The 25565-nt window shown below is 35.3% G+C and overlaps 1 protein-coding gene across 5 annotated transcripts in view; it reads left to right on the top strand.

Annotated features, from left to right (window-relative positions):
* LOC113066177 (SH3 domain-containing kinase-binding protein 1-like) overlaps positions 1–19465 on the top strand; it is a 43739-nt gene extending 24274 nt beyond the window's left edge. The window contains exons 3-19 of one of the 5 annotated variants that reach the window (XM_026237910.1): positions 2935–3058; positions 3932–3958; positions 5688–5794; positions 5973–6156; positions 7530–7723; positions 11004–11079; positions 11204–11298; positions 11558–11659; positions 12006–12057; positions 13098–13169; positions 13438–13597; positions 15143–15216; positions 15503–15576; positions 16185–16334; positions 17243–17463; positions 17639–17702; positions 19236–19465. In XM_026237910.1, coding sequence (XP_026093695.1) covers positions 2935–3058; positions 3932–3958; positions 5688–5794; positions 5973–6156; positions 7530–7723; positions 11004–11079; positions 11204–11298; positions 11558–11659; positions 12006–12057; positions 13098–13169; positions 13438–13597; positions 15143–15216; positions 15503–15576; positions 16185–16334; positions 17243–17463; positions 17639–17702; positions 19236–19274 — 1815 coding nt within the window. In that variant the 3' untranslated portion in view covers positions 19275–19465. Of the gene's footprint in view, positions 1–2934; positions 3059–3931; positions 3959–5687; positions 5795–5972; positions 6157–7529; positions 7724–11003; positions 11080–11203; positions 11299–11557; positions 11660–12005; positions 12058–13097; positions 13170–13437; positions 13598–15142; positions 15217–15466; positions 15577–16184; positions 16335–17242; positions 17464–17638; positions 17703–19235 lie in introns of all 5 variants that reach the window. The other 4 variants (XM_026237908.1, XM_026237911.1, XM_026237909.1 and 1 more) reach the window with 4 other exon arrangements.
* The last annotated feature ends 6100 nt before the right edge of the window (positions 19466–25565 follow it).

The raw sequence follows: 25565 nt of genomic DNA, 5'->3' as shown, positions 1-25565 counted from the left end.
AAACATCTTTTATTTCTTGGATTTCGGAAACACGAACTATATGAAAAATATTGCAACTTTGTTTGGTGTTTTTGTTGAACTGTAATGAAGTTTCAAACTTATTTGTAAAGGTTGGGAGAGGCTTTTCTGAAGGATATGTGAAGACTGGATGTTTTGGGATACTAATGAAGGTTTTGATTGAGAGATAAAAGTGTGAATATAAATGAGAAAATTATGTAGTGTAGTCCATGTCTAATAGCTTTAAAGCAGTCTGTATGTATTTAAAATTCTCTTAGCTTTTACACACTTAAAATGAATGAAAACGGTACCAAAATTTTGATTATCTTTGTTGACGAGACTTTCATATTTTATTCTGCAAGTAATGTTAACCACAAACCTTGTTTTTATGTTAGAAATGCATTTTTTTTTAGCCATTCGAAATAGCAAATGGCTTGAAAATGCTATTTCTCTAATTGCTTTTTGGAAAAAATTACTATTTAAAATAAAAGACAAACCCTAAAATATGTATTGCCATACGTTCCTGTTTCAATTGGAAGTATGTCCCCATAGGTCTTAAATAATGGCCTAAGATACATGTAGACATGAGACAGATAAAAAAAAAGAAAAGAAAAAAGTAATCTGTGCTCTTGAAAAATTTTGGTGAGATTTATGATACCCGTTTGAAATATTGTCCACCTGCAGAATGACAACTTGATCTGCAAGGATGAAGCATCCAGCAAGCAGATAGTATGTTCTTATTCCTCTTAATAAATAACCATGTCAGAGTGAGCAAGAGGGTGAAACACGCAGAAAGAACTCGCAGACAAGAGCAGAGAAAGATAACATGCAGGAAATTGAGAAAGGATGACAGCTCTGCGTGAGCCAAGAGATGCTCGAGATCTATTTCTGCATTTCTCTTAACCTTTGCACAGGCCTTAAAGTCATATACCTTAAATCACACTATAAACAGAAGGAGAGAACGAAAAGAGCAATTACTGTGTGCACACTTTAAATATCTATCACAGTACAGCTCATTGTATTATACGAGCTCTCGAGACAACGAGCATCGAGCAATGGTCAGTTTGTTAATCCACAGTGTGATTTGCATAGATATTGTCCATTACAAATACAGTGCAATTAATTTTTGGTGCACTTGAACAAATACTAACCTTTTTGATTATTGAAGGTTACCAAGTCCAGAAAAGATGACCGCATTATTTCAGATTTGGAATGAGGAGTATATATATATAAAAAAAACTAGGTTATCCTCCTCTATGAAAGGGTTTAACCAGATTGCTTTACTATGAAACTATTTGTGAAAGTGAAGAATTTAAGATATATTGTTGCAAATCAGTATTAATTAAAATTAAATATTGATTATGAGGCATTTTATTAATTATAATAAATACTGTTGTATTCAGATGAGCTGGATTCAAAAAAAAAAGTTTTATTTTATTTTATTTTATTTTGAATCATACAATAAAATATACTAAATAGTATTATTTTTTAAATATATGCATAATATTTAAAATAATATTTAAAATGTTTATACTTAGATCATTATTATTGGTATTGCTGTTATTGTTTAAAATGTCTATATGTATATTTTTTTTATCATATTTAGTATTATTAGTATTAAGCACTATTCGGACGGGACTAGTTTTCTAAACTAAGTTTGAGTTTCGATTCTTATCACCTGACGTCTGTGATTTTCATGTACCAATTCGGACGGGACTAACATCTCCATGTTTATTACAGATTTGTTAGGTCTGATTTGTGCTGGGCGTCACAGAGATCACGCGCTCTGTATGCGTGCATTGCATTCATTCAGAATGATTGCCTTAGTATTATTACACAATAAATACTAAATGGCTAGTATGACAAAACCATATTAATGTGTGGTTCCTTTAGTTTAACTTGTTTTCATCCTTTTTTTTATTTTTATTTTTTATTAAATGTAATTAAAACATTATGTAACTGAGTACATAAATGAACGTGAGTAATCCTACCTGATGCTGATATTACAATAGCCGGTATTAACAGTTTACGCGATCTTGCTCTTGATTTTATTATTTGTATTATTTTGTTATTATTATTTATTTGCCGCTAAGCAAATAACGTTATATCAAACATCTGCGCGGTAAGAGCATCTACGGTAATTCACGTTGGCCAAAACACACAAGGAAATAAAATATAACCGGCAACCACAGACATTCGCATTCGGACAAGATTAGTTTTCTCAGAGGATCACTGAGTTTGCTGAAAAACGGTAGGTAATTTGCTCTGGAATTATCACAGAGGTTGTGTGAGAAAAACTCAGACGTGGCAGATTCGGACGGGATTAAAATCACCAAGTACGTATGTGAAACGCAGATTTCTCTAACGACCCCCTGTAAAACTAGTCCCGTCCGAATAGGGCTTATGTATTATTTTTACAAAGCAGTTTATGTTTTCAAGCTCAAAAACAATTACTTCATGTGTATTAAACTGATATGAGCAAAATAAACAATTCAATTATTAATCACAATTATTCGTATTAGAGTTAATCACCAGCCACGTTTTTACAGCTTTAACAGGTCTAGTGGAGGAAGAGAGAAGTGCAGTACAGACAAAGCTGGTACTTCTTCTAACAGACGGACAAACAGATGGAGAAGTGTTTTAAAGCTGTGTGTGTGTGTGTGTGTGTGTGTGCGTGTGTGTGTGTGTGTGTGTGTGTGTGTGTGTGTGTTTGTGTGTGTGTGTGTGTGTAAGATGTTGACTCTGAGTCACTGTAGTGCCCATCCAGGAAATGAGCGCCTCTCTGCTCTACTGCACTAAGGCCTACATCATGCCTCTCTGTCTGTCTGTCTCTGTTTTACACACACACACACACTCACACACACACACAGTGTATGTGAATGGACTAGAGCTCCCTCTAGAGTTTCTGTGCATTAAGTGCCCCTTTTCTATTTTTAGGAGATAAAGAAAGACTCAAAAAAAGAGGTGAAGAAGGAGTCCAGTTTGGCCGGATCCAAATCAGACCTGTCCAATGGCAGTGCCAGCCCAAAATCAGAACCCAGCCTCAGACCCACCAGGAAAGGTAGTGTATCTGATCTTTTCCACATCCGAAAAGTAGTCCAGTGCTTATTCAGCACAGTACACTCACAAAAGCACCCCCTCCACCCCCATGTCTCACAGAAGAGGATTTGGGGGGTGGTTACATTTTCTGTCAAAGATTCAAGTAAACAGAGGTTCGGCTCAGGTTTGCTGACTGTTAAATAAAACATTACTCTTGCAATGACACTTAAGCCGGGTCAGAATACGTCTATCAGATTTTCAGATTGTGTTTGGTGTGTGTGTTTGTGTGTGTGTGTGTGTGTGATTTTGCCAGTACAGTATTACTACAGTATTACAGTACAGTATTACTCTTTTCAGACAAGAAACCATTTACTCCTACCACTTCGTGTGTGAGTGTGTGTGTGTGTGTGTGTGTGTGTGTGTGTGATGTGTAATTACACATTATTAAATCTCCCTTATTCTTATGATTACAGAAACTACACATGCTGTCTTTTTAGGTCCACTGTGAATCTTCTGATTGGTCACATTTATGTTGAACTGAGAATGTTGTGAAATTAAATTAAGTAAAAATGCTCAAAAAAAAAAAAAAACGTAACAATGTGACACTTGCTTTGATCTCATAAAAATGACTCACTTTTTAGTGTTTCTGTGTAATCATGTGATGATTTAATGACATTCAATATGTTAAATGCTAAATGATTAATATTAATGACTTAAACAATTAAGTAAATAATTAAGGTCACAGACATGTATTTAAATAACAAATAATTTGCACATATTTTAAATGGGACATATACTCGAAACACGAGCTCTGTTTACAGCCATTCATTTATATCACCTGATTTTCAGACAACAGTGCTGGTGTTGGTTCATATGACTTTAATTTGTTTTGCAGATAGAGATGTTGGCTTCCGAAGGAAAAGTGAGTCAAAATATGTGTGTCTCATTGGTTTCACCAGCGTATTAAGTATTGAAATCTTGGCATTCTCAGTGCTCTGTGGCATCAAGATATTAATATCAGTAGATGAGAGCTGGAGTGCCCAGTTTCTCCATTCTGTAGAGAACTGAAACTGGGTATCTGTTGTCAAATGCTATTTGTTGTCATGAGCCACAGAGCTCTATGTGTTTAGTGAGTAGTCTTGGAGCACAACGTGTAACTAATTGTTTAGTAAAGAGAAGACAGACATCTAGTGCTAGAATGTATAAGTGCAGGACAACTGTTTTCAATATAGATAATAATAATAATAAATATTGTAGCAAATCAGCACATTAGAAAGATTCCTGAAAATTCAGCTTTTCCATCACAGGAATACGTTACATTTTAAAATATATTAAAGTAGAAAACATTTATTTTAAATTGTCCAAATATTTGACAATATTGCTGTTTCTATATTGCTATTTTCTGATCAAATAAATGCAGCCTTGATGAGCATAAAATACTTCTTTCTAGGGATGTAACTATTCACTAAACTCACGATCCAATATGATTCACGATATTGATTTCACGATACGATTTACACACTATTTATTTTTTTTTATTTTTTTTTGCAAAATAAGATATAGGACAAATTTTAAATGTTGAAGTCTCTTTTTATTATTGCTTGGACAAAATGCTGCATATCTCTTTGTGAAATTCAAATATTTCAAATAACAAAACTAAATTTAAATTTTTAAACGAAACCTCAAATCAAATAAATAACACTAATACAATAAATCTCTTCATATTAAACAAACCTGTGCCCTTTCCATTTGAAATTACAGGCAATCACTGTATTTTAATCACAGTCCAAGCAAAGATGCTACATACATGCAGCATGAGCAGTTTTTAATCCAAATTAGATTGTATAATGTAGAAATTTTAAGCAAAAACAGAATTTTGTGAAACTAAACTACATGAAACATATATGCACAAAACAGAAACAGCAGATGGGCTGAATGAAAACGCAATTTAACTCTCTAACAGCAGGTGGCGCTTATGGAAGAGCAGCAATACAGCGTTTCCTTGGTTACAAACAGTTTGATATTCATTATACAGGGGCAGGTTGTAAAGAAAATACTTTGAAAACGTTTCTGTAGACAGTTCCTCTCAGAGATACATTCCTATAAACTCCTACCTCCAGCTGTATCGCGATCCATTTAACCTCTAAACCAATTTGTAACAATATAAAACAACCTTCATAGTCACGGGAAGGAGGAGGCGGGAACCCGGCGGACATTTAAATCAGACTTTAATTACAAAATAAACACAAAAAGCGCGACAGCCCCTCACAGACCACTGCCGCACACAAACATAAACCAAACATAAAATAGTCCGTAAAGTCCAGGCCTGGTCCTCTCTCCCCCTTTACTGTTGTTGCTCCTCTTTTGTATCCTTCCGATCTCCTCCGTGGGACTCGAGACTGGTGAGTGGAGCAGGTGTCGCTCATTTCCCAATCACTCCACCAGCCTCGCTCCGTTCCAATGGCTCTCGGTCCCGCCCCACTCGTCACACGATTTAAATCGTCACATATTTGTATCGATTTTTCAACCAAATCAGGGTGCATTGTTACATTCCTCCTTCTTTCAAAACATTAAAATTCTTACTGGCCCCACATTGTTTTAAAGATTAAAAACATTATTTATTATAATTGATAAATTTTTCATGTAAACAGGTGAGGCAATCAGAAAAAGGCGTTGCAAAGCTGCCTTTAGCTACGCTCCACAGAATGAAGATGAACTAGAACTGAAGATCGGAGATGTTATTGAGGTTCTGGGAGAGGTGGGTACTGTATGATCATCCTACTCATATACATACATACATATATATATATATATATATATATATATATATATATATATATATATATTTTTTTTTTTTTTTTTTTTTTTTTTTTTTACATAGAACCTCTTGTTTATCTGTAGTTCTTAAAATTGCTTTTGTGTGTTTGCTTGCTCAGGTGGAGGAGGGATGGTGGGAAGGCTTTCTCAATGGCAAAACTGGGATGTTCCCCTCTAACTTCACCAAGGAGCTGGCCGAGGCTGAGGATCTGACCCCACAGGATGACACACGGAGCACACAAACCAGTCAGTCTGCACTGCATACTCATTTGCCCACATCTAAAACGGCTTCCTCACATCCAGGTCATTATAAAAATGGAATGGAATTTATTTATTTATTTATTTTAGTAAAGAATTATCGTCTTACTGAAGTGGCAAACCAGCAAGCAAGCAGATGGTGAAACATGAAAGTTTCATCACATTGCATGTGACATTGAGATTCACACCATTAAGCAAGCAACTCCCACAGTAATTTGTGAGTCTTGTGATGTTACAGATTGAAATCAGGTTAAGTGTGGGGGAGTCTCCACCTCCTCCCTACGGCTGATGAAGTCAGTCGGATGAGTAATGAAACATTTTTAAAACATTTTCCAAAATAACCAGCCACATCTAACCAATTATGCTATATCCGTCAATAACAATTCACTTCCTCTTCTGTTTATGACCAATTACAAATATTCAATTTAATTAAATTCAGTTCAGAACACTTGCAAAAAGAATATGACATCTTTAGTTGCATGACGTTATTTAGTTCCAGGGCGGATGACGTATGCATCTAATACATTTGATAGATGAATGCACCAATGTCCCCACTTTTTTTTTTTTTTTTTTTGTACTTTAACTTTAATTAATATTATTTACACTACTGTTGAATAGTATGGGGTCGATAAGATTTTTTTTTTTTTTTTTTTTTTATGAAACATGTCTATTATGCCCTCCAAAGCTGTATTTATTTGATCAAAAATACAATAAAATAGTGAAATATTTGTACTTTTTAAAATAACTGATTTATATTTTAATATATTTTCTAAAATGCATTCTAATATGTTGAGTTCATTTTGAAGAAATTGGTATTATTAGCAATGCTGATAACAGATGTGCGTTTTTTTTGTGGAAACTATAATACATTTTCCAGGATTTTCTTTAGTCATTGATGAATAGAAAGTTCAAAAGAACATCATTTTTGTAAATATATATATTTTTTTACAATATTAATACTGTAGCTTTACTGTTACTTTTGATCATTTAAATGTTTCCCTGCTTAATAAAGTGTTCATTTCATTAAAAAAAAAAATCTTACCGAACCCATACTTTTGAACAGTAGTCTATTTCATTTATTTACTTTTTTCAAATAAATTACTGTTTATTACCATGGTAATTTTTTTAGCTGTGACATTGATATTGATACCAAGAATTGTGAAATGTCACCTATAATACCAATACCAGAAAAATCTAAAAAGTCAATTTCAATGTCACAGTTAAAATTAGTATGCTAATGGTCCCAATCATTTATTAGTTACCTACTGAGATTTTGCTATTGTGCCAACCCTAAACAGCACTCTAAACGAGGATCCCTGGACAGATCGACTCTAACAGTTCAGCTACTAGAATGCTGCATGCAAAGCTGCATGCAAAATACTCAAATCCTCCTTTGAAACTTGTTTGTGTATCTGCAGGCATAAAGGACAGCACCAGCTCAGAGAGTGATGGCGGCGACTCCATTAGCTTACGGTCTAACACTGGCAGTTTATCCTCCAACTCTGAAATTCAGCCCAAAAAGGTTCGGGGGTTCGGCTTCGGGGACATCTTCAAAGACCAGCCCATCAAGCTCCGCCCACGATCCGTTGACATGGACAGTGAGGGAGAGAAGGTGAGTTTGTCGCTGTATTTTAATGAAGCCATAAAAAGTATATCTGTGTTTCTCGGATTTTATGACTCTGTAATTACAGTCAGAACTTGTCTAGCTTGGTCCCCTGCGTTCACTCTGCCTTCGGCCCCACAGTCTCTCGTTCATTAAAACCTTCCCGTCCTCCTGGCCCACTGAGAGCAGCATGCATCCCTTTGCTCATTGCCTCATTTTCTCTATCCAACATTATTAGTCCCGCATATAAAGAAGTCTTTCATTTCTTAGTCAGACATCATTTTGTTGTTGTTTGGGTTTGTGTTAATGTGCAAACTTTTTGTGTGTGTGTGTGTGTGTGTATTTCTTTCTCGAGTTCTTGCTCTGAGGTGTGAGACAGTGTGGTTATGAAGCTATGTCAAGGTAACATACTGTGCATACTATGGCTTAGGGCTGGACGATATGACAAAAAAAAACATGATGACATTTTCAACATGATGTAAATATTAAACAAATCACTTGTTAAATATCTTTGCAAAAAAGATGCATGAACTAGAACTACATCATGGAAAAACTGGTACAAGATGTAGTTGTACGATCTTATACATATTAGAAATAATCAGTAGTTCCTCTAATGTAATTTTTTACTCATTAGCACAGAAGTTGTTACTGTGTATCTTCCACATAAAATTCTTCTAGAATGTTACTAACAACATATTTCTGGCTCATTATTTGACTAAAATCTACATTTGATCGCAGTCAGAAGTTATTACAAACACTCAATAGCGATTAATAGTGACTTTCAAGAAGAAATGTTGTCTTAATCTCATTTATTGTCATGTGTAGCTTGAAGCCAATTGTCATTTCTCTGTTACCCATATACGGTTATATTTCATTATGTATTTTATCAACTCACATAAGTTTGTGAGAAACTGTTTAATTTTCCAAAAAAAAATTTCATTATACTTATATATCATAATCTACATTATGATGTTGTGGGGCATAAATTCACTTGAGTTTTACATTTTATTATTGGTTAGTTGCATTCTTAATTAGTTGCATTTCAAACAAGTATTCCTTTCAAATACTATTCCTCTTTATTTTCTTCAACTGACAAAAATTAACAAAAGTGCAAAATTGTCATTTATGTAAATGAAACATGCAACTGATGAAGTCATATGAGAAAAATGTGGCTTAATACTCTTTAAAAATGTTTATAGTTGCATTTGGTTATGCATTTGTGTGTGTGTGTGTGTGTGTGTGTGTGTGTGTGTGTGTGTGTGTGTGTGTGTGTGTGTGTGTGTGTGTGTGTGTGTGTGTGTGTGGACAAAGATGGCACGCAAATAGCACTTCTGGTACTCTCGGGCCGCTCAGAAAGGAAGTCATTATCAAAGAGTGTTTATGGAAATTCTTCCACGCTTTGTGTCTCTCAACCTCACTTTGTTTAGTCCGAAAGAAAAGGAAATCTCTCTAGACTAATCTCTGAATATCCATTATTATATATTCCAGTGCTTAACTTCCACCTGTTGCATACAGAGACAATTTTCTACTTTGCGAGGCGAGTAATCAATTGGAATTTGGAAATCCAGTAGCACTTACAAACTGTAGGTTTACCCATATACAAATGTACCACTCCCTGACACGGCTCTCTTTCCATATTCGGCCCTCTCCTCCTCTCTTCCTTTCTCGCTCTGAGTGGTTTCCTGACTTCAGGGCTGTTTTATAGCAGAAGTAGGGCTTGTAAGAATGTAAGAGACTGTCATGACTCAAGGGGTGTGAACCGCAGTTAGACTGAAAGCTTGTTGGAGGTTCCTGTTGCAGGCAGCACTTGCGCACGCAGATTTAGTTTATCTCCATCCGGCCATTACTGACGGATTGTTTTGTCATTTTGCTGAAAGGTAAATACGAAATTAGCTATTTTTGTCTGTTTTTCTCTCTTGATCTATCTGTCTTTTATGTTAATGATGATGTAAAAACTGTGGCTGTCAAGTGAGCTGTTAAATACGATGGCTGAGATGTGTTTTGTGTCATGTGGCGGTAATTTGGGCTTCGAGACGCACCATTATGGGTGTTCTGGGCATGGAAGTCACCGGAGGGACTTCACAGAAATGGTCTCCATCATGACTGCTCTAAATGAGAGGAAAAGGAAGAGAGGGAGAAGGAGGAAGAGTTTTTTTCTCTCTTTCACCGAACACAGCAAATGTGTGTGTGTGTTAAGGCCACATTGGGATGTTAAAGAGCTTGTTGTATGCCGAGCTGGATTGATTCCCTGCCATGTTTGTGGAAGGACTGTGACTCCCCTGCTGGAAAGAGGCCAGATAAACAGAGCCAAATGTACAGTGTGCTATTCACACACGTATGTTTGAATTCACTGGGCCCCTGACAGCTTTTTCTGGCCACAGAAATGCACATCTTTTAACTAATACTGGAAAGTACTGCAGATTATTTTCAAATAAATGCATCAGCTCTTGCAAGACTGTTGAAGGAAATAGTGCCCGCCCTCTTTAGGGTCTGGGTAAATGTTTCTAGTTACCTTCTTTGATAACCATTAACTTATCAACAGCATCATTATTTTTTTATATGAATTAAAATTGAACTAACAATGAACTAATGTATTTTCATTCAATAATATTAACAGCGATTAATAAATACTGTAATTATTGTATTGTTCATTGTTTGTTCGTGTTAGTTAATACATTAAATAACATTAATGAAACCTTATTGTTAAGTGTTAGCATATTATGTATGATATTAGATTTAAATTATGTGATAAATTTGTTTTTATATTTCTTTTACACTACTGGTCAAAAGTTTTTTATTTATTTATTTAAAAAATGTTTTAATAAATGTATACTTTTATTTAGCAAGGATGCATTAAATTTATCAAAAGTGACAGTAAAGACGTTTAAAATGTTGCAAAATATTTGTGGCTCAGATAAATGCTGCCCTATTGAAACTTTCTATTCACCAAAGAATATATTCTGTTCCACAAAAAAACTGTTTTCAACATTTATGATAAGCGATGTTTCTTGAGCAGCAAATCGACATATTAGAATGATTTCTGAAGGATCATGTGACACTGAAATGATGCTGAAAATTCAGCTTTGCATTCAAGGAATAAATTACTTTATAAAATATATTACAAAAGAAAACCGTAATATTTCACAATATTAGAATATTACACCATTTATTTATTTTAATATTAACTTATGTATTTTGGTATTTGTTATCTTAAATACACTAAACTTTGAACGGTAGCATTTATAGATTGTTATTTCAGTATTTGATAGTAGATTTTTATCCTCCCCAGCCTCAAATGGTAAAGAAAGCCGCTCCGGCTGTTGCCCAGGAAACCATGAAGGCGGAGCCAGAGAACAAGGCCAAAGGTAACAGGATTAGATCACACCTGTGCTGTGGATGATTTAAATGCTCGAGTTGTTTGTGTACTCAAATTGTATGCAAATACGCCATAATTGTTTCTTGATGTGACTGTGAAAATTCAAATTACAGCTAAGGAGCTTTGCAAAGTGATTTTCCCCTACGAAGCTCAGAACGAAGATGAGCTGTCAATCAAAGAGGGAGATATCGTAACGATTGTCAATAAGGTGAGTTTGGTGGATACACCTCAAAATTGTGATAAAAAAACAATAAAGTGAGCTAATAAATAACTATAGCTTATTCTTTTTTCTTTTTATTCTGGTCCAAAATTCCTCTCCAGATAAATTTTAAGTGAATTATACATCAAATATGTTCTAATTGGTGTTTATACGTTCAGCGTGGTTAAATAAATCGTCACTGACATCCCGTCTGGCCTCTTTAGAACACAAATAGGGTGATGAAATATGTGTTTTTTGCTGTGCGTAGGACTGTGCAGACGCTGGTTGGTGGCTTGGAGAGCTGAACGGCAAACAGGGAGTCTTTCCAGACAACTTTGTGAAGTTATTCATTCCTGAGGTAGAAAAAGAGGTGAGATCTTCTTGTTTGTTTCTCACTGACACACTTCAGCTGTTTCCAACGGGGAGCTCCCGTCCTGTATGACAACGGGCCTCAGTCTCTGAGTGGAGGCAGAGCTGTGGTGAAACACACACACACACACACACACAAACACACACACACACACACACACATGCTCCCCTCTGCCCTTTTCCTTTCCCTCCCTCTTCACTCTTTGCCTGATGTAGCAGCATGTCCTTTGATGTTTTAGTGCTGTTTGGCCTGAAGGGATTGTGTTTTTAAAAGGACAAATGTGTATGAGTCCATGTTTGTGTTTTAATAGATGTACTGTGTGTTAAAACTGTGTGTGTGCTCACAGAGACCTAAGAAACCTCCTCCACCTGCAGCACCAACCACTAAACAGACCACAGGTAACAAGCTCCTCTTCTTTTCGTTCTGCATTTTTTCTTTATTTCATCGCACTATGTAAGCTTACATGCTCGATTTGTTTACATATGTCGATGTATGAACATTCACAATCAGGTTTAATCACCTGAAAATGACGCGTGTACAATTTTTGAGTATGACAAGCCAAATGACTTGCTACATATTTGAAAATGTGTAGCGTACAGTCAAAGTAATGTATCCCACAATGTAAAACTCTAGACTTGACCTTGCATTTCCAGTGACAAATCGACTCGGTGATTGAATAATAATTTATGTCACTAAATTAAACATATGAAGTTTTATAAAAGCAATAGAGCATTCCAGTTTAAAACAGGTGTAAAAAAAATAATTATATTATATTATATTGTTTTTAAATAATCTGATTATAAGTAATCATGTCTCCTCAAGTTCATTCTGGCTCCACCTTGTGGAGAATAAGTCTATCTGTCTGTAATATAATATAATATAATATAATATAATATAATATAATATAATATAATATAATATAATATAATATAATATAATATAATATAATATAATATAATATAATATAATAATATAATATAATATAATATAATATAATATAATATAATATAATATAATATAATATAATATAATATAATATAATATAATATAATATAATATAATATAATATAATACCTGATTATATTCTCCAGCTTGATTTAAGATGATGAAAAAAATATCAGCAAGAACACTTGATTGTCTGTACTAAGAGTCACTTGATCTGTGTTTTAATTTGTTTAATAAATAAATAAATAATGTGTATAATTTAATTAGTGACTATAAATAGTGCAGAATCCTAGTATTTTTCAAGTATGTTTGTTTGACATTTTTTCAAAATTTCTGGGTTGAAATTGGATTTTGAAACCCAGATGTTCAATGTGGTACCATACTCATCATACCCTAAACCTTTTGACATGTTTCTGGGTCACTTCATCTGAAAGCTTGGCAATGAGTCAGCTGTTCTCTGTTGAACTCTCATATTTTGTGTATTGATCCCCAGACAAAAAGACAGAGGCTAAAAGGGTTCCACCAGAACGGCCTGAATCCCTCCCACACAGAGCTGAGGAAAAAGGTAGGTAACATCTCCCATCTGTTTTAATTTGCTTCGGTCAACTGTAATTCTGTGACTTTGACCTTCTACATCAAACCCCCTAAAGCTTTGTGCTGCCTTTCTCTGAACGATTTAGATTGGCATACTGCTTGTGTGTTTTCAAAGAAGTAAACACATGTTGGAATAACATTTTCCCTCTCTATTTTGACAAACCCTCTCTTAGTTTCCTGTAAACAAACTTGTATGACTTTCTATGCCCTTAAATAATGATGATGATGATTACATGTAGGCGAGGAGTCGAAGCAGAGTGAGATTGCAAAGCCGTCCTTCCCATCTCTCCTCCCAAAGAAGCCTCTCCCCCCAAAGAACAACAACTCATCGAATCGCCCATCATCGCTACCACCCAAACGCCCAGACAGACCCGAGAGACCAGCTGTGCCAAATATACCGTCAGTCTCACACACAAACACACATGTATCAGCATCACTAAAACTACATTACAGAACACACACATTTGAAAAGTAACAAGATTCTCAGCCCATTTTATACAACTATAAAAAGATATAAAAATTTATGTCTTTTTTGAGTGTTTTGTGATGTGTTTTTTGAGTGTTAAACAGTTATTATGAGAACTTTATATTCATCTCTAGTGATTTCTCTTCAAAATTACATTTTACAGCTGATTAATCTATTATTTAAAGGTACAGGTTGTAGGACCTGCCACTAGAGGGCGCACTATCAAAACAAAAACAATCGCGTGGTTTGATGACGATAAGGAGGCGCCTGGAATGATGGGATTTATTGTCTTCTACCCAACCGCTGACGGTCATCAATAAGACGCGAGTTCAATGATTTGCGCAAGTAGATTACATACAAAGTCAATGCATAGACGCGATCAGACTATGGATCAGATGCGTCCTTGCGCGGTTCTAGAGATGCGATGCCCTGCGTTTAACGTGTATGCCTCATAATACTAATCTTGTTGATCGTTATAATAGCATACGTTTTCTGTAAAGATACGAATCAAAACAACTCACCTGTCGAGGACAACACAAGCGAGATCGGTATTTCTTTCTAGTTTAAGTTTTTCACGAAGCTACTTTCGCATTTGTCCACGACATTGTTGTCATGTGGTTTCTACGTCAGTAAAGGCGGCAACAATGGGTAGGTGCCTGCACTGCCCCGTGTCACTGTTTAGAATGGGAATTTTATCATGATTTACAAGTAGTTGAAAACATTAGAGATATTATTGGTAATCAGCTCGACAAAATATATAACACTAGCCTAGTGGTTTTCGGATATTTTACTGCAAATATCTTACAAATTGTACCTTTAAGTAAAAAAACGTGTTATAATAGCAGGGTGATTGAGGTAGCAAAGTCTTGTATTGATGGAGAATTAACTCAGGATTTGATCACATCATTACACTACTTAAGTCATGATTAAATAAAGAGTGATGTATCACGATATTTTATATAAGTATCAGATATATCATACATTTTTATGGATAAATACAGAACAGAATTAATCTGGCATAAAGCTGAGGATCTCAATTAGTTGGAAAAACAAAGCTTTTAACAGTGAAATGGACACTTAATAATTAATAAAAATAACTGAATATTGAATAGACTGAATCTCAAAACAGTGACAGAACTATCCACACAACGTCTGTGCAGTTATTCCAGTGAATAATTGAATCCTTTTGTTTCTGAATGGATTCGTTTAGAATCATCTGAACATCATTTGTGCAGTAAATTTTAATGAATCAGTGAATCATTTAGTTTTCTCAACCGATTCATTTAAAGCCATTCAATGCAGTGATTCCACTTAATCAGTGTTTAATCAGTAATTAATTTAAAACCATCTAAATAAACCAATTCGCTCCAGACTTTCAGTTCTGCATGTTAGAAATCCTCTCCATCTCTTATTACATTATTTCTCAGTACATCTGTTGTATTTTCCTGTTTTAATAAAGCTAAATCTCTTTTGAACAGGTGTGACAGTCCGAAGTCTGACGGCAGTTGTGTGGCGGCTGACCGAGGCTCTGCAGACAAATCCCCAGATATCGGTGAGTCTCTGTCCAGAGCTGCCCTTCAATCCAGCACACCACTGTCATGACTAATAAGACTTATAATAATCCATATCTAATCCGATTACAACAGCTGTCTGTCCATCTCACTTGATTCACCTCCATTCCTGGAGATGTGCGATTTCAGTCTACGATTACGTGTTTTTTCCTGTGTTCGTGATTCATATGCATGTGATATATATGTGGTCCTGTGTGTTTATGTTTGTATTTGTGTGACACTCGGCTGAAGATGTAGAAGACTTCGACTCCATCGTCTTATCCACAGAGAAGCTGAACCACCCGACCGCGTCACGGCCCCGTGTGATGGACCGACGGCCACGATCGCAGGTCTTCACGTCTGTGAGTCCACCAGGGTTATATTAGTAGAGATACTATTTTATGTTATTATATCGTTTTTAAAATATGTAATAATTGTGTTGTATTTTTTGCCATTTTTTATGTCTGTATTAAAAATAAACGTTTTTTATATATATATAAACTAAAATAATAAATAAATATATATATATATATATATATATATATATATATATATATATATATATATATATAAATATTGCTATTTATTATTTTAGTTTTAGTTATTTTAGTACATTAAACAAAACAAAATTAAGAAGCATTGCTTTAAAAAAAAATAGTTAATGTTTATTTATTGTAACAAAGTAACACTTTTTTAATGGTTTTAGTTTTAGTTAACCATTATAATCCTACTACACAACATATACATCCTGGTTTGTTATTATTTTTAACCAGTTAATGTGTGTTTGGTTGTTAACACACCTATCAGATGCAATCAGCTGACGACTTGTCATATATTTGTGACCCTTCAGGTGTTAATCCGTCAGATATGATTGTGCTATGATTGTGTGTATGTCACATGGGCTTACTCCTGCTTCTCCTGTCAGTGGGTTATCTGGTCATAATCATTAAAAAATCTCTCTCCTCCTTAGTCCTCTCTCTCTAGTCCTGACCTCCTGGAATCCCCATCTCCAGAAGAGGAGAGGAGAGAGAAGGAGATGGGAAAGGAAGAGCAGGACTCATTCACTCACAAAACTTATGACAACTCCAAGAAGGTGCCCAAGGCAGTGCCAGTCATTACAGTAAGCCCCGCCCCCTCCCACTCACCCCCACCCATCCTTTTGCATGCACATCTCTGTCCTACCACAAGGGAGCGCCCTGGTCAAGCATTGTATGCACAGTGACACAAAAAAGTATTACTTTTGGAAACCTTGATCACACTTTATTTTTTAATATATGTTATATAGTGTAAATGTATTCTTACATTTTAAGTGTAAGTTCAGTTAAGTATAAGGGAGGTACACTCAAAAATTAAACGTTTGTCATTTTTTACACAACCTTGTGTCATTCCAAACTTGCATGACATTTTTTCTTCTGTGGAATAAGGAGGAAATAAATCAAAAATGCTTTATTTTTCTGTACATTAAACGTCAGTGGGGTGCAATGAAGTGCTGCATGGTCACATGTTTTCAGTGTCACCACCATTTAGTTTCCAACAACTTTCAATCTTAAAAGAGGACAAGTGTGCAGATGAGTTTACCTGTTCGGCATGATGATGTTTAATGTCCCCAACAACCACTGTAGTATAATTTAACCAAAAACCCATTAAAACCCTCCATTGGTATTGGCCTAAAAAACATGTTATCCCTGCAGCACTCTGTTTTGTTTTGGACCCCATTGACTTTCAATGTATGAACAACAGTTCTTCAGAATATATTATTATGTGTTCCACAGTACAACAGATGTCATAAAGATTTGGAAGGATGTGATGATGAGTATTTAATGTTAGAGCCTTCATTTTTGGGTGAACTATCCCTTTAAGTGTCCAAATACTTTATGGTGCCAGTGCACTGTATATACAAGTACCCTCATACACAAACACACACAGAGACTGAGGCCCTGTGGAACGGCCTGAAGTGAAAGTCAAACATCCAAGAGTATATGTGTGTGATAAGCTGTTGTTCTGATTTCTCATGGGGGTTTTCCACAGGCTCCTGAAAAATCATCTTTCCCCCCTAAGCCCAGCGCCCCTCCGTCATCTTCTGGGTCCAGCGGGGCTTCTCTCCATCAGGGCAGCGCTGGTCTGCGACCCCATTCCCCTTCTGTTGAAGCCAGAGGGAAGAACGAACAGGGTACCTCCACGCTGGAGGAGCTCAGAGCACAGTTACGAGACCTGAAAGGAGCTGTGGAGCTCATGAAGAGCCAGCACAAGTATGAACAGACGAGATGGGGTCGGGACTGTGGGTTAGATGAAAGACAGACAGAGTGACATAGTGAAAGAGGGAAAGGAAATTTTCAAGGAGGGGTGGAAATTAGATGCGGGAATGACAAGTTGATTGATTTGATGTCTGTGAAATGCGTGTAATTCTCAAATGTGTCGTTTCAGACAAGAAATCAAACAGCTGGTGAGTGAACTGGATGAGGAGAAGAGGATTCGTATATCACTGCAGGTGAGGAGACATTATACTAGTCATAAACGTAGCCCTAACCCAGTGCAACACCATTTCATAGGGATTTAAACAATCTTAAACCACCAAATATGTTTTTTTTTTAAATAGGTATTATTATAAATTTCATTCGTTATTTTGTTTATTCAAGATATTTGTCATTTTAATGTTATGTTTAATGTTTCATTACTCACATAACTTAATGTAAGTCATTTCAAATCATCAACTATGTTAATATTTAAAAAAAATATTCTTACACTACCTTACAAAAACTTACTCTACCATTGAAATGATTGGAGTACCCTTTAATATATATTTATATATATAATAAATAAATAAATGAATACTTTCATTCAGTAAAGACACATTGCAGTAAAGATTTTTGTAAAAAAAAAATTCTCCATAGTTTACAAAAAATTTCAAATAAATGCTTTCCTTTTGTCTTCTTTATAGAATCCTGAAAAAAATGTATTTCAGTTTTCACTAAAATATTACGCAGCTCTACTCTTTTAAACATTTATTTAACATCATTAATAATACATTATTTAGGCATAATAATAAAACAAGTTTCTGAATGATATTAGAATTATTTCTGAATAATCATGTGACACTGAAGACTGGGGTAATGATGCTGCAAATTTTAGCTTTGCACAACAGAAAAAAATTACATGTTAAAATATCTAAAAATAAAAATAGATATTTTCAAAAGAATAAAATCTTAATATTGTTGCTTTTACTTTATCATTTGATAAAAATACATTTTGTCTTGGTCTCTTGATTCTTGAACATCAAACAGTTTTGCTGAAATAATGTTAAGTATGTTTTATTTAATTTCTATTTCCCATGACAGTAGTTGGGTTTCCGTCACCCTGCTTTTATGTGCATTTTGAAGTATCGCATCAGAATCGAGTGATGGAAACACTGAATTTCGAATAAAAATGCCTTCATTTGCCAAAACTTTTTTACACTCAATTGAGGTAGTTTTTGACTTGTGCAAAAAAGGGTTAATAAGAATAATGGGAGATGGAAGTGCATTTTGCGAATAAATTCCTCCAAGCGCATCAAAAAAGTAATGTGACTTTGCGTTATGGGACGACAAATCCTGACTTACCAGCGGACCGATTTTGTTCCCCAGCATCTAAAATGTTGTTGTATAGTCATTCGGAAATGCCTGAGCGAAGTCTGTCATCAAAGTATTTCTGTATAATTGCCTCCCAGAACTGTTAAACGACTGCATTCCCAAACAGCAGCATCCTCCTGCGAAACAATGATTCGTCTGCTCGTTCTGAGTTGCAAGTGATTTATTATATCTGAAAATTATTATATTCAGTAGCTTCTCCTACTTTTCTTATGTGTAGTGCCAGTTTATCAGGAAGTTACGGTTTTGTTCTCTTCGACTCGTTGGATGGAAACGCTGCTTGTTTGCAAATGTTTTGTGCGATATTCCAATTTTGCGCTTAAGTTAAATTCGTAACTTTAGATGGAAACCCGGCTTGTGTTTAACTGGCCACATCTTTGTTTTGTGTTCTGTTTTAGATCGAAGTGGAGCAGATTAAGAAATCCCTGTCCAAATGAACTCAAACATGCTGGATGGATCAGATGAAGGGTCAGGCTGAGGTTCCACACCACAGCCCAAGTAGATTGTGCAAAAAAAAAAAAAGAACAATGTATCAGAACAACTGCTTAAAGAAAATAACTGTTTACCCCCCATTCACTTGTACTCTTTCTGCTTTCGTTTTTTAAGAAGCTTTTTTTGCGTGTTGTGCTCAGACTGGCCGCTGACTCACAGACCCGTTGCCTCGGTGTGGCCTTACTGTGGGTCATGTGATTAAAGGGTGGCGATGACCCACACCTGGAGACAGGTGACAGCGGTTGAAATGGGGATTAGCTGGTCTCCTGCACAACTGACACAGTTACCCCATCATCACCCTTTCTGGTACTGCCTCTGAACGCTAGTCAGAGAAACATCAAATGAAGGAGAAACCAGTGTGTTTTACTTAAATACTCTTCACCTTAAGTTCTTTTCTTTTGACTTAGAGGCCTTCTGTTATTTTCTTTATATGCAAAGGTGGATTTAATTTCACACCGCTTGCGGTTTACTCAGCAACCCCACATTTGAAGCCTTGTTTATTTGGAGCGTTCCAAACTTTTCTGTCTTTGCTATTTCTTTTACATTGGTGATGACAATGAGAAAACGTACGTTGTGTTTTCTTGACTCAGTTATTTCTTCGAAATCTTCTATATATACTTTTATATTTTAATGTACTAAATGCAATTGTGTGCAGATTTTATTAAAAAAGAAAAGACTTGGAAAAGTTGTTGCAGTGTTTCTTTGTTTATTCTAAATGCTTATGAACCTACTTGATGTCATCAATATCCTGTATACACACAAACACAAACATAGGTCAGTTGTTTGTGTTATTATTGCAATTACTCTTTTATTTTATTTTATTTATTTTTTAGAAATTATGTAAGAAAATAACAATCTCACTCAAATGTCCTTAGTTTGGAGAATGAATAATAATATATAGATTTTCCCCATTAATAATATATATATATATATATATATATATATATATATATATATATATATATATATATATATATATATATATATATATACATACATATACACACACACACACACACAGTAAATAGATAGATAGACTGACAGTCAGATAAATGAATTATAAAAACCACTTATCTAAATATAAAAGGCGTCCTCAAACTAGAATCTCATCAACAATGATGAGGATAAGTAGCTGAATTCAGTCAGCTGAAAAAATAATAATAATAAAAAAAAATATATATATATATATATATATATATATATACAGTCTTGTTCAAAATAATAGCAGTACAATGTGACTAACCAGAATAATCAAGGTTTTTCGTATATTTTTTTATTGCTACGTGGCAAACAAGTTACCAGTAGGTTCAGTAGATTCTCAGAAAACAAATGAGACCCAGCATTCATGATATGCACGCTCTTAAGGCTGTGCAATTGGGCAATTAGTTGAATTAGTTGAAAGGGATGTGTTCAAAAAAATAGCAGTGTGGCATTCAATCACTGAGGTCATCAATTTTGTGAAGAAACAGGTGTGAATCAGGTGGCCCCTATTTAAGGATGAAGCCAACACTTGTTGAACATGCATTTGAAAGCTGAGGAAAATGGGTCGTTCAAGACATTGTTCAGAAGAACAGCGTACTTTGATTAAAAAGTTGATTAGAGAGGGGAAAACCTATAAAGAGGTGCAAAAAATGATAGGCTGTTCAGCTAAAATGATCTCCAATGCCTTAAAATGGAGAGCAAAACCAGAGAGACGTGGAAGAAAACGGAAGACAACCATCAAAATGGATAGAAGAATAACCAGAATGGCAAAGGCTCAGCCAATGATCACCTCCAGGATGATCAAAGACAGTCTGGAGTTACCTGTAAGTACTGTGACAGTTAGAAGACGTCTGTGTGAAGCTAATCTATTTTCAAGAATCCCCCGCAAAGTCCCTCTGTTAAAAAAAAGGAATGTGCAGAAGAGGTTACAATTTGCCAAAGAACACATCAACTGGCCTAAAGAGAAATGGAGGAACATTTTGTGGACTGATGAGAGTAAAATTGTTCTTTTTGGGTCCAAGGGCCACAGGCAGTTTGTGAGACGACCCCCAAACTCTGAATTCAAGCCACAGTACACAGTGAAGACAGTGAAGCATGGAGGTGCAAGCATCATGATATGGGCATGTTTCTCCTACTATGGTGTTGGGCCTATTTATCGCATACCAGGGATCATGGATCAGTTTGCATATGTTAAAATACTTGAAGAGGTCATGTTGCCCTATGCTGAAGAGGACATGCCCTTGAAATGGTTGTTTCAACAAGACAATGACCCAAAACACACTAGTAAACGGGCAAAGTCTTGGTTCCAAACCAACAAAATTAATGTTATGGAGTGGCCAGCCCAATCTCCAGACCTTAATCCAATTGAGAACTTGTGGGGTGATATCAAAAATGCTGTTTCTGAAGCAAAACCAAGAAATGTGAATGAATTGTGGAATGTTGTTAAAGAATCATGGAGTGGAATAACAGCTGAGAGGTGCCACAAGTTGGTTGACTCCATGCCACACAGATGTCAAGCAGTTTTAAAAAATTGTGGTCATACAACTAAATATTAGTTTAGTGATTCACAGGATTGCTAAATCCCAGAAAAAAAAATGTTTGTACAAAATAGTTTTGAGTTTGTACAGTCAAAGGTAGACACTGCTATTTTTTTGAACACACCCCTTTCAACTAATTGCCCAATTGCACAGCCTTAAGAGCGTGCATATCATGAATGCTGGGTCTTGTTTGTTTTCTGACAATCTACTGAACCTACTGGTAACTTGTTTGCCACGTAGCAATAAAAAATATACTAAAAACCTTGATTATTCTGGTTAGTCACATTGTACTGCTATTATTTTGAACAAGACTGTATATATATATATATATAATTTTATTTTTTTATTTATTTAATTTTTTTGCAGGTTTGGTCCTCTATTATAGATAACCTTAAGGTTAACATATTCATACTTTTTAGCCAAAACACTTCCTTTTTTATTTCATGGGGACTTTAACTCGATTTATTTATGTATCCTAAGTTTCTTATTATCAACTAGTTCATCATGCTGGTCATCTTTGCTGAACATCTTAAATGAGAATAACGATGGAAAGCTCATTTCCCTTTCCAGGACAAATCAGAAACTTCCATCCAAGATTAAACTGCTGATCTGTGACCACATTTTATATTCCTAGAAATGTGTTTGGATATGGGTTACAGTTATGTAACATTTAATAGTCATGTCTGTGTGAGATGTTTTATGTGAAGGTCATTTTAAGTCCAGCTCCTAGACAGGGTAAAATCATACCCCTCGAGCAGCTCTGATACACACAAGCATTCAGTCCTTCCTCAGAAGTACACACCATCTGCATGTAGTGTGCACATGACCCCGCTCTCTCTCTCTCTCTCAAACACATTTAAGACATTCACTGATATCATTCCATAGGCATCTGCTGCTCTTTATGGTATTTGATTTGGTAATTGAGGATCAGGTCTCCTGGGTGCTGTCCAGTGAGGCCTGCAGATGACTGGGTCTCCAAGGACGGTCACATCACTAATGATGCCCATGCAGAAATGAAGATCAGAGCTTCTGAGTGCTCTGATAAGGTAAAACCAGGAGATGTGAGCACACCTCAGATATGGGTGTAAACTGGGTGAATCGTAAAAAAAAAATCAAAATACCTTTTGCATTTGATAATGCATTACATTTCTTTGACCCTTCTATATTCTTTGATAATTCATAAGTGTAAAAAGTTAAAATATCAATACATTTGCAGAAACAATAATTGGAAACGTATATTTTATTCAAAAACAAAAGACATATCAACCCTTTAGATGCACTTTTGTCAAGAGTTAAGTTTGAGGAACAACAGCTTGTAATAGTTCAGCATTACACCACAACCACACAGGAGTTAACCACCGAGAAGCCAGTTTTATCAAGTCGTTTTATGATGCCAGTATATCCACCGCATATCTGAAGAAACAAATCCTGTGTTGTAATTAATATATGTTTTTGTAATTTGTGTGAGTAAGGTGATGTATTATTCACATAATCACATATGTGTTGCCTGCCTTTTCCATAAACATGAAATGGATGATTAATTGGTGATATTAATAAATATTAAATCTCAATAAACAACAAAAGTCACATTAGAAAATAAATGTGTGGAAGTATTATTATTTTTAGTATATTAGTGTCTGACTAAGTTAGTGGTCAAATTAATATTTGACAACTTTTGCTTGACAGTAATATGTTGACTTTTATACACATACAGTGCATCCAAAATTTGGTTTCATCACTTCACATTTGTGAAGTCATAAAGTAAATCTTATTGATAACGTCTTTTTATGTATTTATTTATTTTACTTGTTTATAGACAGGTAGGCACACATATTAGAACACAAATGAAAGCAAATTTGATAATAAAAGTTATTTATTTGGTTGGTGATTAGAAAATTACCAGTAGCAGTTCATATTGTATGTTCAATATCTAAAAAAGAAACTGTTGTTTAAAAATACAATAAAATGGTGAAAAAAAGAAACATTGTAATATTTATTGTGTCAACATTTTTAATATCAATTGCGAATGTTCCTCAATTATGACGTCACTTCTTCCACAACAACAAAAAGTTTTTTTCTGGTTAATTCTAAAAAGTTAGTTTTTTCTTACCAATACAACAGTGTCAGCTAACAGTGTATGGAAGCCCAGGTTTCTTTTGACAGTGGCCTTCAGCTCATCTGCATTTTTTTGGTCTGTTGTTTCTCATTTTTCTCTTGACAATACCCCATAGATTCTCTGTGAGGTTCAGGTCTGGTGAGTTTGCCGGCCAGTCAAGCACACCAACACCATGGTCATTTGTTGGTTAACTTTTGGTGCTTTTGGCAGTGTGAGCAGCTGCCAAATCCTGCTGGAAAATGAAATCAGCATCTTCAAAAAGTTGGTCAGCAGAAAGAAGCAGAAAGTGATCCAAAATTTCTTGGTAAACGGGTGCAGTGACTTTGGTTTTCAAAAAACACAATGGACCAACACCAGCAGAAGACATTGCACCCAAATCATTACAGACTGTCGAAACTTAACATTGGACTTAAAGCGACTTGGGCTATGAGCTTCTCCACCCTTCCTCAAGACTCTAGGACCTTGGTTTCCAAATTAAATACAAAACTTGCTCTCATCTGAAAAGAGGACTTTGAACCACTGGTCAACAGTCCAGTTCTTCTCCAAATTCCTTGACACGTCTGTGTGTGGTGGCTCTTGATGCCTTGACCCCAGCCTCAGTCTATTCCTTGTGAAGTTCACTCAAATTCTTGAATTGATTTTGCTTGATAATCCTCATCCGGCTGCAGTTATCTCGGTTGGTTGTGCATCTTTTTCTTCCACACTTTTTCCTTGCACTCAACTTTCTGTCAACATGCTTGGATACAGCACTCTGTGAACAGCCAGCTTCTTTGGCAATGGATGTTTGTGGCTTAGCCTCCTTGTGAAGTGTGTCAATGATTGACTGGACAACTGTCAGATCAGTAGTCTTCCCCATGATTGTGTAGCCTAGTGAACCAAACTGAGAGACCATTTTGAAGGCTCAGGAAACCTTTGCAGGTGTTTTGAGTTGATTAGCTGATTGGCAAGACACCATATTCTAAGTTGTTGAGATTGATTGATGGGTTTTGGTTCAATGTGAGCCAAAATCATTACAATTAAAATAACCAAAAACTTAAACTACTTTAGTCTGTATGCATGGAACTTATTTAATTCACGAGTTTCACAATTTGAGTTGATTTACTGAAATAAATGAATTTTCCCACTACATTCTAATTTATTGAGATGCTCTTTGTATGTGTAAAGACAAAGAACATCAAGGTACATATCATTCGCGGATATTTTACGAGTTTTCAGTGTGCATAATTTTCAGTAACACAAAAGGTGTGAAAACATTTTTAAGATTGTGTTTTTAAAATAGGACATAAAGCGCAAGATTAAAGAACAAAACAAAAGCGGTCTGCTGTTTTGTAAAAAAAAAAAAAAAAAAAAAAAAGAATACATTTAATATCTAAAATTTGATTTCAAGCATTGCTATTAAAAACCATACAGAATTTCAGATGTGGTGGAAATGATAAGTTCAGAAAGAAAAAAAGACACAATTAGTTTGAAGGTATGTTGGAGCGTGTAAACAGTTTCCACGAATACTATCAAGGTATTTTTGGACTAGTCCGGTTCCGAATATTATCTAATCTGAAATCAAACGAAAATTACAGATAAGTAAACCAGTTTGGCGAGCTGGA

Source organism: Carassius auratus, chromosome 49 (genome assembly GCF_003368295.1).
Source record: "Carassius auratus strain Wakin chromosome 49, ASM336829v1, whole genome shotgun sequence".
NCBI classification, from domain to species: domain Eukaryota; kingdom Metazoa; phylum Chordata; class Actinopteri; order Cypriniformes; family Cyprinidae; genus Carassius; species Carassius auratus.
Note: the sequence above shows the minus strand (reverse complement) of the source record. Positions and strands in the feature narration are given on the sequence as shown.